General features: G+C 39.5%; 2 protein-coding genes and 1 long non-coding RNA gene across 9 annotated transcripts; 1 reads left to right on the top strand and 2 right to left on the bottom strand.

Moving 5' to 3' along the window:
- Positions 1–1,700: 1,700 nt before the first annotated feature.
- LOC132981846 (uncharacterized) lies at positions 1,701–8,325 on the bottom strand. Of its 2 annotated transcripts, none has more exons than XM_061047943.1 (7): positions 8,036–8,325; positions 6,619–6,885; positions 4,861–5,145; positions 4,222–4,412; positions 4,003–4,101; positions 3,852–3,902; positions 1,701–2,944 (listed from the first exon to the last, which is right to left on the bottom strand). In XM_061047943.1, exons 1-7 carry the CDS (start codon positions 8,082–8,084, stop codon positions 2,789–2,791), a joined length of 1,098 nt encoding a protein of 365 aa, XP_060903926.1. In that variant the 5' UTR covers positions 8,085–8,325; the 3' UTR covers positions 1,701–2,788. The 2 variants fall into 2 exon arrangements, with proteins under 2 accessions (XP_060903926.1, XP_060903925.1); XM_061047942.1 differs by having other exon boundaries at positions 4,858–5,145.
- A 1,128-nt stretch (positions 8,326–9,453) lies between these two features.
- LOC132981847 (uncharacterized) lies at positions 9,454–14,306 on the bottom strand. 3 transcript variants are annotated; one of them, XR_009674654.1, is made up of 8 exons: positions 14,210–14,306; positions 13,982–14,024; positions 13,328–13,476; positions 13,011–13,140; positions 12,604–12,885; positions 12,077–12,513; positions 11,882–11,989; positions 9,454–11,466 (listed from the first exon to the last, which is right to left on the bottom strand). It is a non-coding gene; the product is annotated as an uncharacterized LOC132981847 (long non-coding RNA). The 3 variants fall into 3 exon arrangements; XR_009674653.1 differs by having other exon boundaries at positions 14,177–14,294; XR_009674652.1 differs by having other exon boundaries at positions 13,982–14,289.
- Positions 14,307–15,494: 1,188 nt separating this feature from the next.
- Positions 15,495–22,188, top strand: LOC132981849 (uncharacterized). Of its 4 annotated transcripts, none has more exons than XM_061047948.1 (11): positions 15,495–15,652; positions 16,026–16,110; positions 16,848–16,862; positions 16,954–17,084; positions 17,176–17,311; positions 18,379–18,663; positions 18,844–19,182; positions 19,295–19,476; positions 20,882–20,983; positions 21,080–21,178; positions 21,250–22,188. In XM_061047948.1, exons 2-11 carry the CDS (start codon positions 16,026–16,028, stop codon positions 21,466–21,468), a joined length of 1,593 nt encoding a protein of 530 aa, XP_060903931.1. In that variant the 5' UTR covers positions 15,495–15,652; the 3' UTR covers positions 21,469–22,188. The 4 variants fall into 4 exon arrangements, with proteins under 4 accessions (XP_060903931.1, XP_060903930.1, XP_060903933.1 ...); XM_061047947.1 differs by having other exon boundaries at positions 15,496–15,652; positions 21,247–22,188; XM_061047950.1 differs by having other exon boundaries at positions 15,496–15,652; positions 16,026–16,106; positions 21,247–22,188.
- The last annotated feature ends 142 nt before the right edge of the window (positions 22,189–22,330 follow it).

The raw sequence follows: 22,330 nt of genomic DNA on the forward strand, positions 1-22,330 counted from the left end.
TTCAGTCCATTGTGCCTCATTCGTTCTCTGCTGCTCAGTCAGCTGGAAGCCTTTTTGATCCTCTGGGTTGACACTAATGATCCTCGCCCCCACTGCCACTTCAGTCGAGTGGAACAACCTGACCCGAGAGCCAGAATAATCAGCCCCGCTAGCTCACCCTGCAGCAGCAAAACTCACTTGTCCCCCCCCCCCTACTCTCTGCTGCTGTGGAGCACCAAGTGGGTCAGAAGTGTAACCTCAATGAAACGAACTGTGTCAATACCTCCAAGCATTTTCAACCAGACTTAGATGCAGAGAGTGATGACAATGTGATTCTGGACCATGTACATCACGATTATTTAATGATTAATGGTTTTGCTAGTAGCACTAAAAATTGCAGATGATTCTGTTGTGACTGCAGCAGCTCCTCTCAGCTCTGCAGAGTTTTGTAACTCCAGTGTTCGGGATTTTCCAGCCCACACATTTACTGTTTTGTTTTCCTCTCACAGAAGGATCTTTCAGCTGAAGCAGGAGATAAAGGAGATAAAGAACCACATTCCCCTCGGGAATTAAAAGAGACCAAAAAATGGAACAAAAAGAGAGTACATGTTTTACATGTGTTCATCATGTGGCCAGGAACTAACTCTAAATAAACAGCGTCGCTCCGGGTCTATTTAATGTGTAAATAAGCAACTATTTGCTATTGAATTAGCTAAAAAGAAGGGGAAAAGTGATTTTCTTTCTAAAGTTATGTTGAATTATGTCATAAAGGGACCAAAGAAACAAATAATAAAAAAAACACTCATGCAATAAGTAATCCTGGGTTTACCTCTGCATGTTCGTACAAGTCAAATCCAAAGTGCCGGTTAGTTACAGACGCATGCTTTCTGATCAAATGTTTTCATCGACACTTCCAAAAGAAAGAGTGAAACAATTGTGTTTATTTAATTATGTAATTTTTCATTACAAATCCTGCAGCTCCTCTGACTCACATGAGATTCACAAGACTACAGAGTTCAGTTTAATAAGGAGGATTATGTGTGTTTCAAACCATCACACGGTTTAGCTGTTAAGACCGACGTTCCAAGGTGCTTTAAGTTTTCTTCTGCTGGTCTGATTATGAAGGGACTGTAGTATGCAAACTAGCCTTAAATCCCCTAATCTACTTCACATTTAAAATGCAAAGAAGTCTCAGTCTTTAGATTTTAATTTCTCGGATTACTTAAAAATCCTGTTGTGTTAAAAGCTATAATATACTTCTTTTTATTTAGTCATGCGTATAGTTTATATCTATTTCCCACAAGTTTTACAAAGATATCTTATATGGATTTAGTGAAACATGTATTACAGGCATTAGTCCACTGCAGTCCTACTTAAAGCACAAGTATGTGGTGGATTTGGAGAGATTTTCAGCATCACTCAGGGTAACAAATAGGTGAAAGAAGAATTGTGTTTTATGTCTGGTACACCATTTAAAAAAAAAGAAAACACACACACACACAATGGTCTCAGCCATGTTAACGTCTGCTCTGCTGAGTTTCTTCTGGGAACCGGTTGGTATGGTGGGAAAGAATGTATACGCTTGGAGGAGCTTTTGGCTGTGTGTTGACATGCTGGATGGGCGGAGCCTGTAGTGGTGTATGGGAGAACTACAAGAAGACATTTTTTTTAATCCTGAAAACATGGAGAAAGTGGAACACTTACAAACGTATACGGTGCAGTCGGGTTTAATCAGCTTTAATGCAACTGACAAAGTCTGAAAACACAAAGTGGTCACCTGTTATGAAAAGGTTTAAAAACACATTTGATCATGTTCTTAAACATGGTTCCAGTAAATGATTAGGACATGCTCAAAACATTCAAAAAGTAAAATCTACAATAAAAAATTGACATCCATGATACACACACATATATGAAACTTCCAAATGCAGCTCTGTGTTTGATTTACAAGAGAATGATCCAAATGAAAACTGCAGAAAGAAGCACATTGCAGCTGCATTTGAGTATATGGCTTGTACATGTGTTTAAGTGACACATTTATGTTAATTAATGCACTTGAGGTATCCTTTGAGGTGTAACTGCACGAGTGATACCTCAAAGTTGACATACAATAACTATAAGAGCATAAAACATGTATATACATGGGATTATCCTGAGAAATGTAACATGTTTCATTTCAAATTGATATCACCTACTTAGAAAAAGTAGGAGTTTAGCAGAGTTAAAGCAACTTTATGTTTGTAATTTCCTTGAAAGTGTTAACAGTCTGCAGTAATTAAACAACACCGAACAAGAACTGCATGTGAACGCAATTCATTCAGTGCAATGAGATACTACTGAGATTATTAAAAAACTGGAAGTTTTAACTGAGTTTCATGAGGTAGAAAGTCATCCTAGAAGAGTGTTTTACCCCTAGGGCTGTTATCCTTTGGCAGAGTCTCAAGGCTTACCATACATTTGCAGTTTGAAGGCTAAAATCTATTATATACATGAAAACGAATGGGACTGACTCAGATGAAAACATTTTCGTAATCTTTCTGTCAAGGGTCCCACAAAATGAAATTATTAGCAGGCTAATCAGCCGTTTCTTTTTAAATGCCCTCGATGACAGGTTTATGATACGTTTTATATCACTCTGATTCCTGATTGATAAATCTGGATACAAAGCAAACAGGGGGAAACAGCTTGCTGGGCCTTAAATAAGTAATTTAAATTGTTCTCTTGGGCTCAAATATTGCCTTAATCAATATGACTATTTTCTAATAGTTCTAATCATTAACAAGTGTTCTTCTTAAAATGTAGGGTTTCATCAGAAGTTGAGTTTGTCTGAAGTATAAACATCAGAGAAAGTTGAGTCTGAACTGAGCGGGAGGGCCGAGGAGATGGAGAGTTCAAACCGTGGCTCGGGGTCCTCAGAGGGGACGGGGAAAGTTGGAGCGACCGCCTGCTCTGCTGGAGCTGAAACCTGAAAGAAAAGACAGAATTTGACTGACTATCAGTTTCAGTTTCATTAATGCAACACCGGCAGAATTAAATGTACAGATATTCACTGTTCGCTTTTTTCTGAAAATTCACCTCATGTTACCACTAGAGATATTCTGACACATCAAATTGAACAGTTTTCTATCTTTGTGAATGTAGTGACCGTATTGACACGATACATAATGAGAAATATTTTACAAGTGGCTCCCCCTTTTGTTTTTCATGGTAAACCATTTTTCACATATTTACTCCTGAAAATATCTAGATCATTTCAGGAGTACATCTTCTGAAAGCCTGGCTGTTCACATTTGCACCTCACAGAGGGAATTAAACCCTGTCAGATTAAGGGGGGTCGGGGCAAGGAGGGGGTAAGTAAGCAATACTGGAAGTAGCGTCCCGAAGCAACATAGTCTACTGTTCAACACTAGAATGGGAATACCTGCCTTGATATCAATGCTATGCTTAGTTCAACAGAATCACAATGCCAAGCAAAGAGCAGAGCAAAACATACTGCTGATCAGAAAACATTCATGCAGCTCCTCCTGCAAATATCAGATGTTTTTCAGGAGTTTTGTGCAAGTCTGAAAGTAACCATGTGCTAGCTCTCAGGGCTGCTCGTACCCTTAAATGATTTAGATATGATATGTGTCAAAAAGGGTTTATTTGTGTTAATACCATGACAAACCATGTTACCTTTAACATAGTTGCATCTTGATAATACAATCATGTAAAAGAGAGGTTCATGTGAAGGCAGGGAAGACAGGTTTTTTTTTTTTTAAATGAACTTTTTGAGACAGGAAAGGCACCCAACATGCCATTTAGGCCTGAAGGATAAGAGCATGAAATGCCAGAGGGAACGTGTGTGCGAGCTCTGACTGATTAGATCATACCTCAGAATAAGCTGGGGGCACACTCACAGAGGGCGGAGGAGGATTGTGTATCTGCCAGATGAAGTGAAACGTAACACGTTAGAAGTGGAGAGAAGGGAGTTAAACAAGAGTAGAAGAGGTTATTACAACAACAGGCAGCACAATCACTAACCAGCGGGACGCTCAGATTATAAGGAGGCACAGTGGGGTACAGCGTCTCAGAGGGCCGACTGAGCTGGTCTGAACTCGGTCTTACAGGCTCCCTCTCATACTGCAGTTTGAGTGGAAGAGAAGAACAATCAGTTTGCATGACTTGAACAGCTTCTTAGTTTATTTATTGCACTAACACTCTGAAGAAGCACGGGCCGGCATTAATGCCAAATTTGTTCACCTGACGGTAATGAGCAGTAGGTTCCTCATCAGGACTCTCAGACTTGTCCTTATTAGAGGAGCTTATGCTCTTGCAGAAACGTATGGTGCAGCAACAGCAACTGAGTCCACCAAGTATAGCACCAATGCCAATACCAATGGAGGTGGATGTATCAAACGTAGGCTCATGATCTTCTTCTTCAGCAGCAGAATCTAGAGAATGGGTAGAAAATGTATCACAAACAACCTTGACGAACAATATCATTGTGTTAAATATTAAACGTGTTGCTTTTCTACCAGCCTCTTGAATAATAGGCCATCCTGCATTTCTCTGGTTATAGCACAGTTCATCTAAACTTGACGTCAAAAGGATGCAACCCTTCAAACTTGTGATGATCCTTTTTTCACTACTTTTCAAAAATGAAAGCGAGATAGATTACATGTTCAAAAGACACACTGAAAGAAGAAGAATGGAGCGATCCATAAGTAACAGACCTATTACCGCTTTATAAAAGACAGCTGAAGAAGGTACACTATGTGAACAAGAAAATAACACAGTTTAGGAAACTTTATAAATAGTTTGGCTGAAGCTAATTAACAAACCAAAAGTGTATGATAAAGATACATTATTTCCAGTCATCTAAAAACATGTACTTACTACTTTCTACTTCCACTGTCTCCACTAAGGCCAGGTCACCATGCTTATCTCTGACCTCAAAGCGCCCGTTGCATGACAACTGCATGTAATTTTTGGAAATCCCACATGGATATGACAAGTCGAATCCATTACAATCCTGGTCGTCATGCTCCAGCAGTTTGCCTTTACGAACTATCTGAGTCTCATATCCACCATCTGGGATGAAGTAAATGTTGCAGGAGTCTGATCCCACATTAAACGTGAAGTCAAAGTATCTGCCAACTGTTTTTGTGTTGTATCTTCTGATTGCTGAAAGACAAAAAAAAGCACATAAGACAGAGGATTTTTAAAGTGATTCTCCAAACAAAATCCCAAACTCATCCCAGGTAGGTTTTTTTCTTTACATTTGTCTTTCACAGCTTTCATCCTCATTTTGGGAACCATGCACACGAGCCTTCATGGTGTGAGTAAAAAGAGAAGATTAATACAGATTTACTGTGACATCTATTAAGAGAGACTATTTATTATTCACAACTGAGGGATGCAAGGCAATCTTTCCTCTCAGACATCATCACCAAAAACTAATCCGATGCACATGCCCTGTTTGCTGCTGTTGACAGGTGAACAAACCCTGCTGTGTCAGAAGCACCTGAACTTTGTTCTACAGTACCAGGACCTGCGATAACTCTGCCACCTTCTTTACAGAGCAAAATTCAGAAAAGACGATGTCAGGATATGTACAGTGTCCGTTTCAAACCAATTTACTTACACTAACTACAAACTGACTTACCAATATAACAATTTACTCACTAAATTCCTTCTCCCGTTGTCTTGATATTCTGCTTGAAGGTGTTTTTTTTTTTTAAGTATCACAAGTCATGACGTCAGATCTGATACAGATTGTTAACTTGTGTCTTCTCTCAGGTGTCTACCCACAGGCCCTGAAAACAGCAGGGTTGCCACTCTTTTCTGGAGATTATTTTCCAGGACGTTTTCAGTGACAGTTCAGCTGGTTTGACAGGAATGCATCGTGCCCATATGCTAATAAGTTCCCTTTCTATTGAAGTCAGATTTTAAAGATGTGCAGTCTATGGCTATAAGCATGAACTCTCACATACTTATAATGATGACCAATCGATCATAGGGTAATACAAATACACATGCAGATGTATAGCACTTCATTATATTAATATCTGTATGTTAAAATGATAGTTTGGGCATTAATAACCTAATTTTTCTATTATTTTCTCTAAAAAAATAAAAGATAAAAATGGTAAAAAAATGACCACAGTATATTAGTTAACCGACTGGAGAACTGGGTGGACCTTTGTGGAACATTTCTGAACTGGTTTCAGTCCTACTTTTATAATTCTACACTTCATTTAGCACACGTTTTTGTCCAAAGTGATGTATGTAATGCTTTCCCCCGAAACTCAGTGAATCCAAGCTGATTACAGCTTCTGTTCTCTGTGAAAGAACCGTCAAACCTAAATACTTGAAATAATTCAAGTGAATCTTTCAAATGTTTTAATTGATTTCTTCAATAATTTGGTGAACATTAGTGTTGACATTGACACATAAAACCCCTTTGTCTTGACCCATAATGGTCATGTTGCCATGAAAACTAGATGAATGTGCCACATGGAGTTGATATTCTTGTGTCATTGAAGTTTCACTCAATAAAACATGCAACGCAAAAAAAAACAAGGAAACAGTGTCTTGACAAAAAGAAGTATGAGGAAAAGAAATGATAAAAGTTGAAAAACTAAGATTCATCCTCACCTATGACTTCCATGGTCTTGGTAGAAATTACTTTCTCATCTTTGTCTTTCATTAGGTAGCTGCCGCTGTCATTGTGGTTTACTTCTTCTACGAAAAAGTAAGAACCTTGCACCCTGTGCTTACTGTTATAACCGGTTAGAGGCTCGTCCCGATTCCACAAGGTTGTCGCATGCTGGATGTTCAATTTGATGAACCCAACAGACTGAGTCTTTCTCGGCAGCTTAATCCTGTATGTGCCTCCATACTCTATCTCATCGTATGAGAAACCTAGAGAGAGTAGAAAAACAACAACACTGTCACCAACCTTATGAATACATGTTACATTTCAGCACTGTTGATTGCTCAAGTGTGACTAAAAAACATGAACATTTTAAATGAATTTAGTAACCTTTCTTAATAGGTATAAAGGAACATTTTTAATGGATATATTTGAGTATCTCTAATAAATTACATGAATTAACTTAACTTTAATGTGTACAGATCATAACCCCTGTAGAGTTAGCAATATAACAATGGAAAAAATCTTTGTTAACAGTAAAAGCCCTGTATTGTAAATTCTAAAGTATGACATTTAGTCAATCCAAGCATGTTTTTTTTTTTAACTCAGACACAGTGGTGGCTCAAAAACCCCACTGTGACTTGACTTCTAACATTTTGCCCTGAGTTACACCACAGTCATGTCAGATGAAATGGTGTGTGCCTTTATTCATTTCCACCAATATTGTTTTAATGCATTTATCATTCAATCAATTAATGTCACATTTTCCTTAATATTTTGACAAGTTTTACAATCCATTTACTCAACTATTTCAACCACGTATCCATAATTTAAGTCAAGTTTTATACCTTTATCCATGCGAACTACTAGCCTAATAAGGCTATTCTAACATTTTAAATACTTCCAGTCAAACATTTCCAAATAGGCTATCTCTCAACCATCGCTTTTTATTTTAAACGTTATAACTCTAAGATAATATTTTGTTTAGACTTCTGTGCTTGTTTGTCTTTTTTTCCATCACCCTTGCATGGTTGTCACATGTAGATTTAAATTGTTACTGATTGACATTTAATCAAACTTCATTTTTTAAATGGTTAGGCCTAGTCTGTATTGAATTAAGATTTAGCCTACTCCACAATAATTCAACAGCAGAGCAACATGCATGGGTTCAATTCAGTTCAATTAGGATAACTCTGGTTGGGAATGATTAATCATTTCACTTCAATGAATAGTTTGTAAAAAGAAAAAAGCGTAAGCATAGATTTAATATGGCTGCATTGGACTTTAAGGATACAAACTAACGAAGGCAACTTTTTTGCAAAACGACTCAGCCTGTTGAAAACGTTCATGAACAATGTTTCTAAATTACTTCCGGGAATTTGAACTCAAGTGAAGTAGCAGTATTTTTCTCGTACTCACCCATTGCAAAGAAGCCCCACAGCAAAAACACCACCATCATTACTTCCATTATAGTAAACACACACAGAGCCCGTCGTGAACCGTCGACTAGTCACAAGCACGACACGTTTGTAGTTTATCAAGACTTCATGCAAAAAACATCAACATCCAGGAAGCACTGCGCTATAGCCTACGAAAATTACCAAACATTACAATTATAGTAATAAATCCTTTAGAAGGTAAACATGTAAGATGAGGGTCTGTCTCTGTGCTCCAACAGGGCGTAGGCTTCTCGTTCTCGCGATGAGTTCAGGGACTATAGGAAATCCTAGTGTATGACCCTAACCATAACCCTGATGATGGCAAGCGGTTTTAATAAAAAAAAAATTGGGGGGGGGGGGGGAAATCACCTCATTTGCTGTTTTTCACTCACTGGTAAGAATTCCTTTCTATTCACAATCATGATTTCAGATATCCAGAAAACGTCCAAGGGCAAATGACGTCACGTTTTCCATTCTTGTGTATCGGGCTTTCATTTTCAGATGTTTCTGGCGTTTTGTAGGAAAAACTCTCACTTCAGAAAGGCCTTTCGATCATTTAACTGTCACTAATCATTCGCCTAATTTAATTATGGATAGGCCTCAGAGAATTACACTTTGGATATCAAGAATGCTTTTTTATTTATTTAGATATCCATACTGTCACAAGAATGTTATTGAGGATATATAAAGCCTATTATAACTAAGAAGAATCAAATTGCAGATATCTCTAATGTAGAATATTGTACATGTCTAATGTAGGCTACATGTCTGGCTTTTAAATGTGAAAACTGCCTGTGAAGTGGCCCCATCTCTGTTACAACTTCACGCGGACAGGAGTCCAGCTTTTATCCGTGGGAAAAGTAAAAAACCGAAAATATATTTATTGTCCACCTCATCACGTCAGCAGGTTTCTTAACGAAAAAAAACCAACGAAATAAGCAGCTGCACTAGGCTATTTGTTTATTTGTTAGGTTAGCTGTACCCTAGAGGTCGGCTGTTCTAAAAGGGGTCCACAGGAATGTTGAACATGCACGCACACATGACACGAGACTGTGAAGACGAGGGTAATTATGTTTAGATAGCCTAACTCTGGGATTACTTGCACTCAGAAACTCCACTCACTTTTAACTTGTTTTAATTTTTGACAAAGCTTATGTGCTCCCTTTTAGGACCTCTCTTTTTCAAGGGTCAGCTTCAGAACATTCTTACGGTCTGATAACAACTTAAGTCTATTTGAACAAATAAGCTATTGTGAATGGTATAGACTCGAATGACTATGAGAATGATGAAGGCTAGATAAATACTCCTCATAATGGTTCTTATTCTTAAACTTAAACCAACAAGTTTTTTTTTTTTTACAATGTATATTTCTTTCTACAAAATGTGAGCTTCAACAAGTCAACCATCATTACTTTTAATGCAGATCGATATTTTTTATATCTGGGTGGCTCAAAAGATGAGTTTACAAACCTAGCTTTCAAAAGACCTTAAATATATAAACACAAAGATACAAAGTGTAGATATCAAAACAAGTATAATAAATATAATTTCTCATATGCATGCATTCAATGCAATGATGAAAGCCACTCGGACATGTTGATACATACATCTAGGCACAGGATAAGGTTAGAAATAATCACGTCAAAAAGTGTGTGAAAAAAAACTGAGAGTAGTTTTTTTTGTTTCCAAGAATGCTGACTCCAGGTTGAGTCACATGATCTGTTCTATCTGCTAAACAAACTCATTTTGAAACATTATCTCTCCTCCTTGGCAGCACCAGGCACAGCAGACATTAAGATGTGAACATTATACATTCTTAATATATGGCAAATTCATTTCATTTGGTGTATTATATCGATAAGCACTTCGAACATCTGCAGTTTAAAACTACAGTACAGAAACCGAGAGAGCTTTATTTGTTTTTTAGTTCCTGAGAAAATTGAGTGAATACATCAATTGTCCTAAAAGCTTTTAAATGTGTGTTAATATGGTTAACTTGATTTATATCCTCCTCTCACCCTCCACTGTTTGCTATACTATTACTTTAAAACAGATCCAGTCATCAAGAGTTACTACAAAAATAATACTATATTAGCATCAAACTGAGCACCCTGCATTTGTGTGAGTACAACTGTATTCATACTGAAGAAAGTCCCAACCTTTAACTTGTGACAAATGTGGAAATGAGTCAATAATAATAATAATAATTTATACTTTATTGATCCCAGCGAGGGGAAATTCGTTTTTACACTCTGTCTAGTTAACATGCTACACAAACATAGGCCGAAATACGCACTGAAATGAGTCAAGCTAGCATTAATGGTATTGTGTTTCATTTTGCATTTATAAAATAACTGTAAGCTGTTTTCACAAACGCTTTCCAGAAAACTTCTCGAACATTTCATGCAGACTGCCAATCAAAGTCATGCTTAGATGCTTGTTAACGCCCCCCACAGCGGAAGACGATTAGTGCTTTCAAACTCCTGAAAAAACTGACTTTATCTGAAGTTTTTCCTGCCAGCCCCTTCGTATTTATTCTGCTGAAAGTCCGAGTGAGCTGATGTGAGAACGCAAAAGGATATGGGACTGCTGTTTCAGCATTTCTACCATACAAGTAGGGGGGCTACAAGGAAAAAAGGTTAGGAACCACTGGTACTTGACTTTGTCCACCTCTTAATGCAACTTATTTTGGTTTTTTTTAAAGGTTTATTTTGGGGCTTTTTGGGCCTTTATTGGGCAGTCAGAAATTGGGGAGAGAGAGAGTGGGGAACGACATGCAGGAAAGGAGCCACAGGTCGGATTTGAACCTGGGCCGCCCGCTTGGAAGACTACAGCTTCCATACATGCACAAACCACTGCGCCACCAGCGCCCCGAATGCAACTTATTTTCTAACGTGTGTATATGTCACTGTCCAACCAAAAGGCAGCTAAGGCTGGTCACAATAAACAACACCTCATCTGTCCAATGTGAATGACGTTTCTTACTAAAAGTTGAGTTTGTCTGAGGTATAAACATCAGTGAAAGTTGAAACGGACTTGATATATAGCGCTTTTTCGAGTCTTCCGACTACTCAAAGCGCTTTTACACTGCATGTCACACCCACCCATTCACACACTGATGGTAGTGATGATCGCTATGTAGTATCATCAGAAGTAACTAATCCCATTCATACACCGCCACTGAAGCAGCGGGAGCAATTCAGGGTTAAGTGTCTTGGCCCAAGGACACATGTTGCTCAGCTGGGGATCGAACCCTTGACCTTCCGGTTGAGAGGCGACGACTCTACCGACTGAGCCACAGCCGCCCCCGGTCAGTCCTTTCAGCTCACGCCTCAGCTCACGGTCAGAGGAGAGACAATCAGAGCCGACAGTAGGAGCTGGAGCATCCCCTTGATCTCGCAGAGGCGCAGCCTGTGAACCAAAACAAGTTTAATGTTTAAGTTGATGAAAAAGTGGGGAATGACGTGTGGGGAAAGGAGCCACAGGTTGGACTTGAACACGGCCCATCCGCTTGGCGGTCCACATCCGTCCTATGTGGGGGGGCGTGGCCTAACCGCTAGGCCATCAGTGCCCCAGGATGATCGTCTTTTACAATACATTTTTAGTGGATTAAATGATAAGGATACATGATGATATTACACAGTATATTTGCTTTGGATAAACTTTTGAATGTGTTTTGGCACCAAGCATGGACTTGGTTACGTTAATGAGCAACCAAATAAGGTCTAAAACTAACACCTTATTGTTGTTGTCATGGTTTGAACCGACGAAACACCTCAAAAGAAGTTTTGGTTCATTGCTTGAATGCTTTAGTTTTAAGACATACCGGTGTCCCAGATGATGAAGCTGCTGGCTCACTGGGGTTCATTGGCTCCTAAGAGGGTTTTGGCGCAGGTGCAGCACGGTAACTCGGGCTTGAAAGATGGGTCTTACCCTGCAATCGGAAAACAAGGATATTGAATTAAAAATAGCAACACATATTACAAACAGTTGATCTGATTGCCAGCTAGCGCAAACTCACATGGTAATACACTGGAGGTGCCGCTGCAGCCTCGTCCCTTTTGGGAGCGCTCTTTTTACAACATCGTTTTCTCATGCAGCAGAAGCAGAGGATCCCCACAAAGACGATTCCGCAATAACGGAAACAATAACAAATGCACATTCACATGAACGGTCAGGGCCAAGTAGTTTTCCTCGTCTCTGAACCCAAGAACGCCAGAGTCCATGATTCGCAAAGACCCGATTTCTATGCCGTCATGCAAAATCTGAACCCTCCCGCCATATTCCCGGTATTCCAGAATTACTATTGTCAGTGAGCAGATCGCCTGCTTCGATCAAAATGAAGTATTCTGTGTCTTCCCCCGGGTTTAGTCACAGTTACAGTCCAAGAGGATTTGGTCGAAGGATATCTGATGATGAGGTCCTCGCCTTTACTTCTTTTATAGCTTATAGAGTCCGCTGTGAAGGAGAAGAGTTGATAGAACATTTAATCAGCTACACAGAGAGTCTGAAGACAACATTCTTCTTCTATGACATTCCTGAAATCACCTTCTACTTTGAGCAAAGTCCTGGACAGCAAAGGCCCACCTTTTCCCCCCGACATTGTAGTAGCCATTGTCCTTCTGAGTGAGTTTGATGATCTCCCAGAAGTCACGCTTCTTCTGTCCTCTGCCTCTCTTGGTGGTCTGAGGGTCTGTGCGGTTCCACAGGACCTTTGGTAGGGAGTAACTGGGACTGGGACTGGGAAGTGAACTCCAGGATTTCAGCCTTCCCGAGGAACGTCAAGGTAATACCAATCTCCGTAAACTGTGCTGACATCGACTGCACAATCTGAATAAGCACACGCACAAAAGAACACAGGGTGGACTTTTTAGGACTCTACAATTAAATTGAGAAATACTAATTAACTGTTGGAATAAAGGGTTTTAATGTGCAGTACAGTGTCATTTTCTCACCCAAAACCTCCAGTTTTGATGATATCAAGACGCCTATTCTCATTGGATGAGACAGAAAAAATTCCATCATCTCTTTCCGTCAAATCGTTCAAATAAGGAGAAGTGATGAAGCTTCGTTTAAGCCGTGGGTCTTTTGCCTAAATAATTGGACAAAAGAAAAAGACTGAATCAGGACAGATGGAGTACATTCATTCTGATTCATATCTGGTTTGCTCTGAACAGGTGCTTAACTTTGTCATATCCACAGCTCTTTCCACACAAGGTTGTCATAGCAATAGGCGGCATAGCAGAAATCACAGCACCAGATGCATGCCTACCTCCCCATTATCCGTCAATAGAGTTGTGGGTCCTCCATCACTCGGAGTGAAGTACAACTGTCCACTGAAAAGGAGCGGTGTGTATTCAAACGGTATGGAGAGTCTTCCGCCAAAGCACGGCGCTTTATTCTCAAGAGCAGAAGATGAACCTTCAAACAGAGAGTTATAAATAGATGAAGGTATAAATAGAGGGTACATTATGTAGGCCTATGTCAGAAACAACTATTATAATGTTGAGAAAAAAAATGTTCAACTGAAGCTACATTATAAAAAATATACCATGACCACTTGATAAGTATGACAAAAGGATCCTGCCTCTTTTTTTTTTAATTTAGGGTCTTGGATTTTACTTTTGCATGGCAGTATGCTAACCTGCTATTTAACTCCAAACACAAAGTACAACTGGAGTTTATGAGAATGTCAATTCATTTACATATGAAGTTACTGACCCATGATAGTATGACTTACAAAACCTTTAGTAAGGGGTTAACCTCTGGGTAACACCAATGACTGAATAAAATACATCCAATTTCTCCTCAGTCTAAGTCAAGTTTAGTAGGATTAGAACAAGAAAAGAGTGCATTTACATTGTTGAATAACTCCTTCTATGCACTAATTTAAGAAAAAGAAAGAAAGAAAAAAACGTACACTCACCAAATACAAAAAAGGAAACAGCAATATACAACCCTAACATGTCCTGCAGAGAGAGCAGAGGTTATTGAATTTCATGTATTTAATTACACAACATGATGAGATCGCCACAACATTTCTTTAAAACCAGAGAACATTAAGATGACATTTGTGCACAACATTTCAAATAAGCACAGTGACAACAATTTGTCAACTCACTGTTAAATGATTTTCCCAAACGTATTGTATTACTTTTAGTCCAAAACCATAGACTGTAAACATAAACAACGTCCTAGAGAAGGAAAAACCCGGCAGCCAGGGGCGAGGCTATCTTCAAACTGTGTTTTAGCGTCATGTCTGCGCAGACTGTGCGCAAACTGTGCATATAGCCTACCGTCCTCCAGGCGCCTTTTTCTCAACCACAGCATGGTGTGTGTTTTAACCATGAACTGTATATTAAGGTTTAAACGATCAATAAATATAAACAGACAGCCTACAATATATAAAAAGCATGTAGGCTACGTCAAAGAATAAACAAAGAAAACAAATACATTCAACAGCATATGTTTTAATAGCAGTGCGTAAAATTTTAAAAGTGTAATATTTATTTAATATAGGATGATAATTATATGCTTGAAACATCTGAACCACAAGGGATACCTCACAGAAAAGATAAAATACAAAACATATCGTGTAAAAAAGGTTAGGATTAGATGTAAGGTATACAAAAGCAGTGGATTTCTTAAAGACATTATGTACAATTTTAAAGTTCTAGTAGGCTATTCGTGTTTTTTTTGTTCCTACAACCTGATGTACAGGTTTAATATGAAAACAGATTCATTTCAAATCTTTTATTTTACCCTCACAGCTACCTGTGTATAGCTCTCCGTTGATGAATTTGTGCAAGGTTGTTGAATTTGAGTGCAAAGAGTTTTATTGTGTCTGTGGCAGTTTATATCTGCACGTGTGAAACAATATCATTTGCTTTAGAAATAAATCTGACTCCATGTCCTCTGTTATTTCAGAGATATTAATTTTCTAAACTGCAGATAGATTTACTTAAAGTAAATGTGCAGATTCAAATTATAGCAAAACATACTTGAAATCAAATTATAATTGCTGTACTTTTTTACCACACTTTGGTTGGCTATATTACTTGCTCCATTTGTTTTCTTGATATTTTTTGTAGCATTTTTATATCATTGTTGGGAGATGATATTCTATGTCCTACGGGAGTTTAAACCATATACCTGTAAATATTAACATAGGCTACTTGTCCAACGTCATAATAACATTTGTGACATTTTTGGATACAGGTAGCCTAGATTTAGATCTCCATCAGTTTTAGTCAAATAACGAAATAGCATCTATCTGCAGACACATCTCCTGCTTTTGTAAACTACTGACAACATTTAAGTTTGTCTCGGCATAAGGAGTAGGCCTACTCCTGTGTCACTGTTCAGGCTCTTACGCTATCAGCGGTTTTTTATTCCCAGGAATTTGCGAAACCAACGCAGCATGCGACGCATCGTGCGTAGGCGCTGCTGAGAATGCCGCCTGCCATCGCGATAAATTGTAGAACAAGCGCTAATGCCCATGCGCGCTCTGCAGAGGACGTTGTCATCCTCTTATCCCTCTATATATAAACATTCCTCAACATCCATCGATTGATCCATTCTGTCAGTTTTCCTGCAGGTAAGTACAGATTGCATGCGTCAATGACTACTAGATTTGACAATTTACCAACCCCTGGCGGCTTGATGATCAGCGGGGTCGCTATAAATAGTATTCATCTGCGTAGAAATACATTTGACACCTGCGTGGACTTAACTTCAGACGGCATACAGGGTGTCGTGAATCACGCTGTGACAATATTGATTCTTCGTGGATGTAAATGATATGGATCGCTCGGGCGCTGCATCATCACAACAGTTGTGTTTGAGCTCCCCCTTGTGTGGCCCTGATGGGTTGATGATGAAACTGTTCGGCTTGCGGGCTTGTTTTCAAAGAGGGGGGGAACCGACGAATGACTATCTCTTGTTTGCATCTGTGTCCACGTTGTTCGTAGATGAAACATTCGGGGTTGTCGTCAAAGGAGAAGATGTCCTCCACTGTCCTATTCACTGCCCTTTTTGCCCTTCCTCTCGCAGTGGGTGAGTTATTGAATATTGTATTGGGGAGTACAATACATTGCAATTGATGGCTTGAATGATTTTCTATTTTTAATTGAAGCTAAGGTTTTTACATCACAGCCAAAGCTAGTCATGTGAAATTATAAATGTCAAAAAGGTCTTTTAAAGGCATGACCTGGAAACTCTCAACATAAAACTACAACTTTAATTAGTAGGGTTTGTACTTTCTGTAAGGAAGCTTTAAGATTTCCATGTAGTATGGACCATCCATAGTGGCTTTCTGGTTTACAAAAAAAAATTATTTCTTAGGAAGTTAGGATAATTGCATTCTATTTTATAGCAGTCATATAGTGTATGTTTAGCTTTAGAGTTTGGAATAGAGTGTAAAATAAAGGTGGAATTAAAGGTTCTTTATAACCTGCATAAGATGTTACCATATGCAATGAAAAAAAAAATTGGTCCAAGAATGAACCCTTGTGGTACTCCATAGTTAAACTGGACAACAGAAGAACATGAGCTACGGAGAAAGTTCAATTGGATAAAAATGATAGTGGCAGGCTTATGGCTGAGGCCAGTGAAGTTACGACGCAATTAAGGAGGTCAGTTATTACAGTACAATCTATTTACCCTTTACCTTAAGTTGGTAAATCTATTTGAAAGTTGTAATAGAATTTCCACAGTCAAATGATATTGGTGTGACCTAAGCATAGCTCTGTATAATACTATTTATAATCATATTTATTTTGCTCTCAACACAGGTTGGGTTGTACTGGGTGAGTCAAATGCAACATTTCATCACACATCCTTCATCTACAAAACACATTCGCCAAGGAGGTTGCAAAGTTTTTCTATGTACCTTAACAGGTGAAAAAGAAGAAGCCCAGAGTGTGTGTTCCGGGAAGGAATTTCGTCTGCCTGTGTACTCTACATCCAGAATGGTTACTTTTACGCCAAACTCAGAGGGAGAGAGACGCACCTTGCTGGACAGGACAAATGTGAGTGGAAAAGTGAGTCTCAGCTGTTGATTCTGTTAGTCTAATGTGCATTCAGATGGTCAAAAAAAAACGCTTTACTGTACAACTGCAGGTGAAGGACCCACGGTTCGAGTGGACCAGAGATAAGATGCTAGTCCTGAAAGAAGTGACTCATGATGATCAGGGACTTTATTCCATCAAACTTGCCTCTGGATTCACCTATGAGACTGTTCGATTGACTGTTTCAGGTACAGAAGTTTCTCCTGTTTTGTGAAATCCCCCCCTGTAGTTTTGCCCAATGCAGCTGCCTCCATTACACATAAAAGTCCTTTATTCAAAATCAAACCAAAGGAAATGTATTTAATCAAGTGTAATCTGCAAGTAATGCACTTCAAGTATCGAAAGTAGTTGTTCTACAAGAACATTTTCTCAGCTTAAAGAACTGAATGTTGTTGTTATAATTAGGTTTTGGCTTTTACAGCACATTTTTTGTTTGTGTACATTGAGTTTATGATGCCGTAGGTTTTTCCCTCAATTCCACTTTCTAACAGTTTGTACAGCAAACCCTCGTGAGTCAAACTTTTTGGAAGCAGGAGAATAATTTGCTAATCTTTAGTCTATTCGGTTGTCGGTTAGGTTGCCAAGAGTGAAAACGTGGTCTGTTGTGCGATACTTTGGTAAAAAGCAAATTTGTGATTTCTTCAAGGACGTTATTTTCGGTGAGGAAATGAAGGAGTCTGTGGTTTATGATCACACAGAGGATTTTTTCCAGGTCGCTGTTGACACAGATCCCACGGTAGTTATTGGGGTCAAATTTGTCTCAACTTTTGTGGAGTGCCGTTATTAGTCCTTGGTTTCCAAATATTGGGGAAGATCCCGGGAACTGAGGAGCGATTTAGAATAGGCAACTGGAATTTGAGGTCTGTAAACGTTCTCATTTCGTTTAGGATGCCGTCAACACAACAGGCCTTTTCAGTTCCTAGTGACTTTGTAGTTTATCTTCTTTTTTTTCTTTCTGCTCTATTGGGCCAAAAAGGTTAGAGAAGTGGTTTATCCATATGTCTACATTTTGGATCGGAAGGTCCTGCTGTTGCTGTTTGTTTTGCATTTTTCAATTTTCCCAGAAGTGGTTTGTTTGAATGGATCCTTCAATAGAATTTAATTGGCTTCTATGTTGGTCCCTTTTTCTCCTTCACATATTTTTATACTGTTTAAAGTGTATGTAGTATATGTTTTTTTAATTGTTTCTCTCTCTCTCTCTCTCTCTCTCTCTCTCTCTCTCTCTCTCTCTCTCTCTCTCTCTCTCTCGCTTCAGAATGCATCAAGTCTTACAACAGAAACTATGGGGAAAACTTTGAGTACCAGATCCCTGAAAATGGTTCCTTGCTGGAGTTTTTACCCAGGGGTGCTCCACCTGAGGCCATGCCCGTTGTTCTGTGGAACAAGACAGACCTGGCGACCAGCAATGTGGGGCGAGGGCGGCTGCTGAGGAGCGGGAAGGTCTGGGTGGCAGAGCGAGTGAGGCAAGCTGACCAGGGCAATTACACCATCAGGGACGACAAGGGGAAGGCCTTGTCCCGCAGCACCCTCACTGTCCGCGGTGAGCAGAGACAGAAAACCAAAGGATGAGTTGAATAGAGCTGACTGTGTCATTTCTTTAACTATAGGACCATGTCAAGTGTCAAATGTAACATTTATATTTATCTTTCCCTTTCCATTTGACACCCTCATATTTTCCGTCCTTCTCCCCTCCTGTTCACAATCCTGCATATTGACGCAGGGCACTCCTTCAATGTCACCCGCTTCACCAGGGAGTCTCTAAACCTGCCCCTCTTTCTTCCTGTCCCTCATGCCCATCTCATTTTTACCCCCCACCGATACCCTGATGAATCCTCCCTGGGCCCCTTTGACCCTAAGCCTCCCCGAGGCCCGGTGCAGCTGATCCGCGAGGGCCACATAACGGACTACGACATGCGCTACAGGGGCCTTATCTCTCTTGGTAGAAATGGCAGCATCAACGAAGTCGTCATAGCAAGGCTGACCTCGAGGCATGATGGCGTCTACGAAATAAGAGACGGAGATGGAAACCTGGTATCCTCCACTATGTTGCAGGTGATTGGTGAGTGACTTAAAAGGTTTTTATTTTTTTCATGTTAGACTTTTTTTGTTTGTTTGTTCTTTTGCTTATTTTTCATTCACTCTGGGATCTGATGACGTCTCTATCTTTTCAGAAAAGGGAGGCAGATGGCGAGCGCTTCTCAAATCCATCACAGTTCCTTCGGGTATGTTAGTATCACTGGCTGGTTTCTTGCTCTTCATGAGGAGATACCCGAGCTGCAGCCTCTCGCATTTCATCGCTAGCCTCAGAGCAAACCGCCCGCCACCAAACAACCCTCCAAGGGTCAACATCCAGGTGAGGAAATCAGGAGAGCCTGTTAAGTGGCACTCCCAAGTGAGATAGTTCTGAAGGTAGGAGAAATGCTGTTAGAGGTCTTCCTTTTATTTTTTTGAGTTGTGCCCTCAGTTTAGTGCTTACTGGATTTAGCCTGATTCAAAAGATTTCGATCCCCACTTTTCATTTGGCTATTTGGCTTTTCAGTAGCTCAGTCTGTCGGGACTTGGGTTGGGAATCGGAGGGTCAAGTCCCGGCACGGACATTGGTCTGGTAGCTGGAGAGGTGCCAGTCCACTTCCTGAGCACTGCCGAGGTGCCCCTGAGCAAGGCACCGAACCCCCAAAACTGCTCTGGAGCACTCGCTGTGGGCAGCCCCCTCACTCTGAGACCTCTCCATTAATGCACGTCCATAGGATCCTGTTTGTGCATGTTTGTGTAGCATGTTCATTAAACAGAGTGTAAAAAACTGAATTTCCCCTCGCAGGATTAATAAAGGATAAATTATAATTATTTATTATAATTATTTTTGAATCTTGTGTAGTTTAGTGCTGTACCATTTTAATAGAGTTTAACATGGAAGTGTTTACTTGTCCAGTCCAGAGCAAGCTTCTTTAAGAAATGATCATATTAAAATGAATACATTAAATAATAAGTTTATAATCAATACACTCATGCTGGATGGGCAAGAGGAGTATTGGTGGTTATTATTAGAACATGTGTGCCATGTTGAACGTTTGAGAGATTAAATAACTACGTGATATTAACAAGACTCTACCTCTTTTTAAATCCAGGACTTCAAAGTTGAATGCTTATGTGCTATAATCCATCTCGTAAAGTTTGCATCTATTGCCGTGTGTTGTATAAATAAGACTCCATTTGAATACGTGTCATTTCGGCAGTGTTAAGATTTGTATCAAGTAAGATCAAGTGTCCTTCGAAGCCTTTAGTTAAACCTGCAAGAGACACATTAAGATCCTTGTTAATATGTTATATAATCTCATACATGATCCTAATATCAACATTGAACCATCATCTTTAAGTGAATTCTAAAATTATAAAACTAGACTAAAAATAAAGATTCAGCCCAGTGAAATACCTGTTGAAAATAATATGGAAAAAATCTTTTGGAAATGCCTTTCATCCCTCCAGAGGTCCATACACGTGTACTATTTATGATTAGGATGTAATGACATCATCGCACAAAACATGAAGAAAGCAGGTGAGCTAGTTTCACTCATGACTGAATATTGAAGCAACAAATCAGCGGTGATACCAACAGAGAAATGATGACCTTCAGCAACAGAACAAAGACAAAGAAATACCCAAGATTCATGAAAAATGCTCAATAGTTTTGGCCTCCCTTTGTTTCTACATTGTTGTCACCAAAAAAAGTTTTATGTGTCATTGTTTGTTTTTCTGCGCAGGACTACAGCCAGCCCAGCCCTCAGCCGTCCTCTCTCTACGGTCACGCTCAGCATCCTGAAACACCAAGAAAGTGGACCCCACGAGCCAGTCCCACTCACGCTGTGCGTCTGATTAACTGTTTTCAATGAATCAGCAGGTTTTCCCTCCCAGGCAAAACTGTTAAAATGATGCTAACATGCTGCTGTTTGTTCTGCCAGGGTTATAGTCCAGTTATGGCGGAAACACCAAGATCTCAGAACCAGGAAGCAAACAGGCTGACACCTCGGAGCTCCCCTTGTCATAACTCAACCCCTGAGGTAAAACTACAATTCAGCCATCACTACCCACATGTATTTAAAACATTTTTAAACTTATTCTTTTGTAGCAGGATACATCTAATGAAGAAGAGAGGAGGATTTCCTTTTCTGTGCCCGGGGCGTCAGACTGCCTCCATTCCTCTGAGGACTGTGCCCAATTCCAGATCAAAAAAGACGGAAACAAAGAAAGATGGAGCAAAACACAGGAATACTTTTCAACACTGCCGCTGGACACTGACACATCGGAGTCCTGCAGTGTTTATACTTCTGAGAAACTAAACTTCTTGTAAAAAGGACAATGGAACTGTAACCAAGAAAGGTAGGAGAGATAAGACATTGAGAAACCACAAAGTGGATTCTCAGGTGGAGAGACGGTGATGTGGAAAAGTGAGACCTCACTTGTGCCTTTTTGTATTTTAGCCTAAATTGAATGGCTTGGTACCAATATTGCATGTCATCTTAGCATTAGCCGTTGTGTTTCCTGTTACATATTTCCTCACACTGTTGATGGTGCTCCTAAAACCTTCCTGCTGTTTCCTACCTCCAGACCCTCAGGACCAATGTTATCTGCACTGTACTGCTGAGTATGTGTATGTCTGTGAGAAGAATGTGTCCTCTGGGGCTTTGTACAAAGACGAGTTGTGATACAAACATGTGCAAAAGGGAATTCTTAAGTACTGTACAGTTACAGAGATGTTTTTCTCCATCAGTCAAGTCAACCGCTCCTTACTGCATCACCGCTTAATAATCAAGTTTGTTCTGCAGTTTCATGATATATATAGTATTAGTCCCTCAAGGTAATATGAATGCTAGTTTGTACAAAATGTTCCTCTCCCATTACATGTTCTACCAAATATTGCAATAGCTCATTAATCTGTGAACTTTGTGTACAGGATGAGGACTCAGTACCAACCAGTATTTCTAATGACAGAGGTTGAACTGTATCTAGAGACATTTTAGGATTAGTCAAATGTGTTCGCTTTAAGAATAAAATGTATCTTTCACACACATGTTGGATGATTTCCCCCCCCTGCAATATAATTCATTCCTTGCTATGATTGTTTTTTAATCTTAGATAAATCAGTGTAAAAAAAAAAAAACTGTCAATGGGGAATCCTTCTATATTCAGCTTTATAATAGAACATGAAACAA

The sequence above is a fragment of the Labrus mixtus genome, chromosome 10 (genome assembly GCF_963584025.1).
Source record: "Labrus mixtus chromosome 10, fLabMix1.1, whole genome shotgun sequence".
Classification (NCBI taxonomy): domain Eukaryota; kingdom Metazoa; phylum Chordata; class Actinopteri; order Labriformes; family Labridae; genus Labrus; species Labrus mixtus.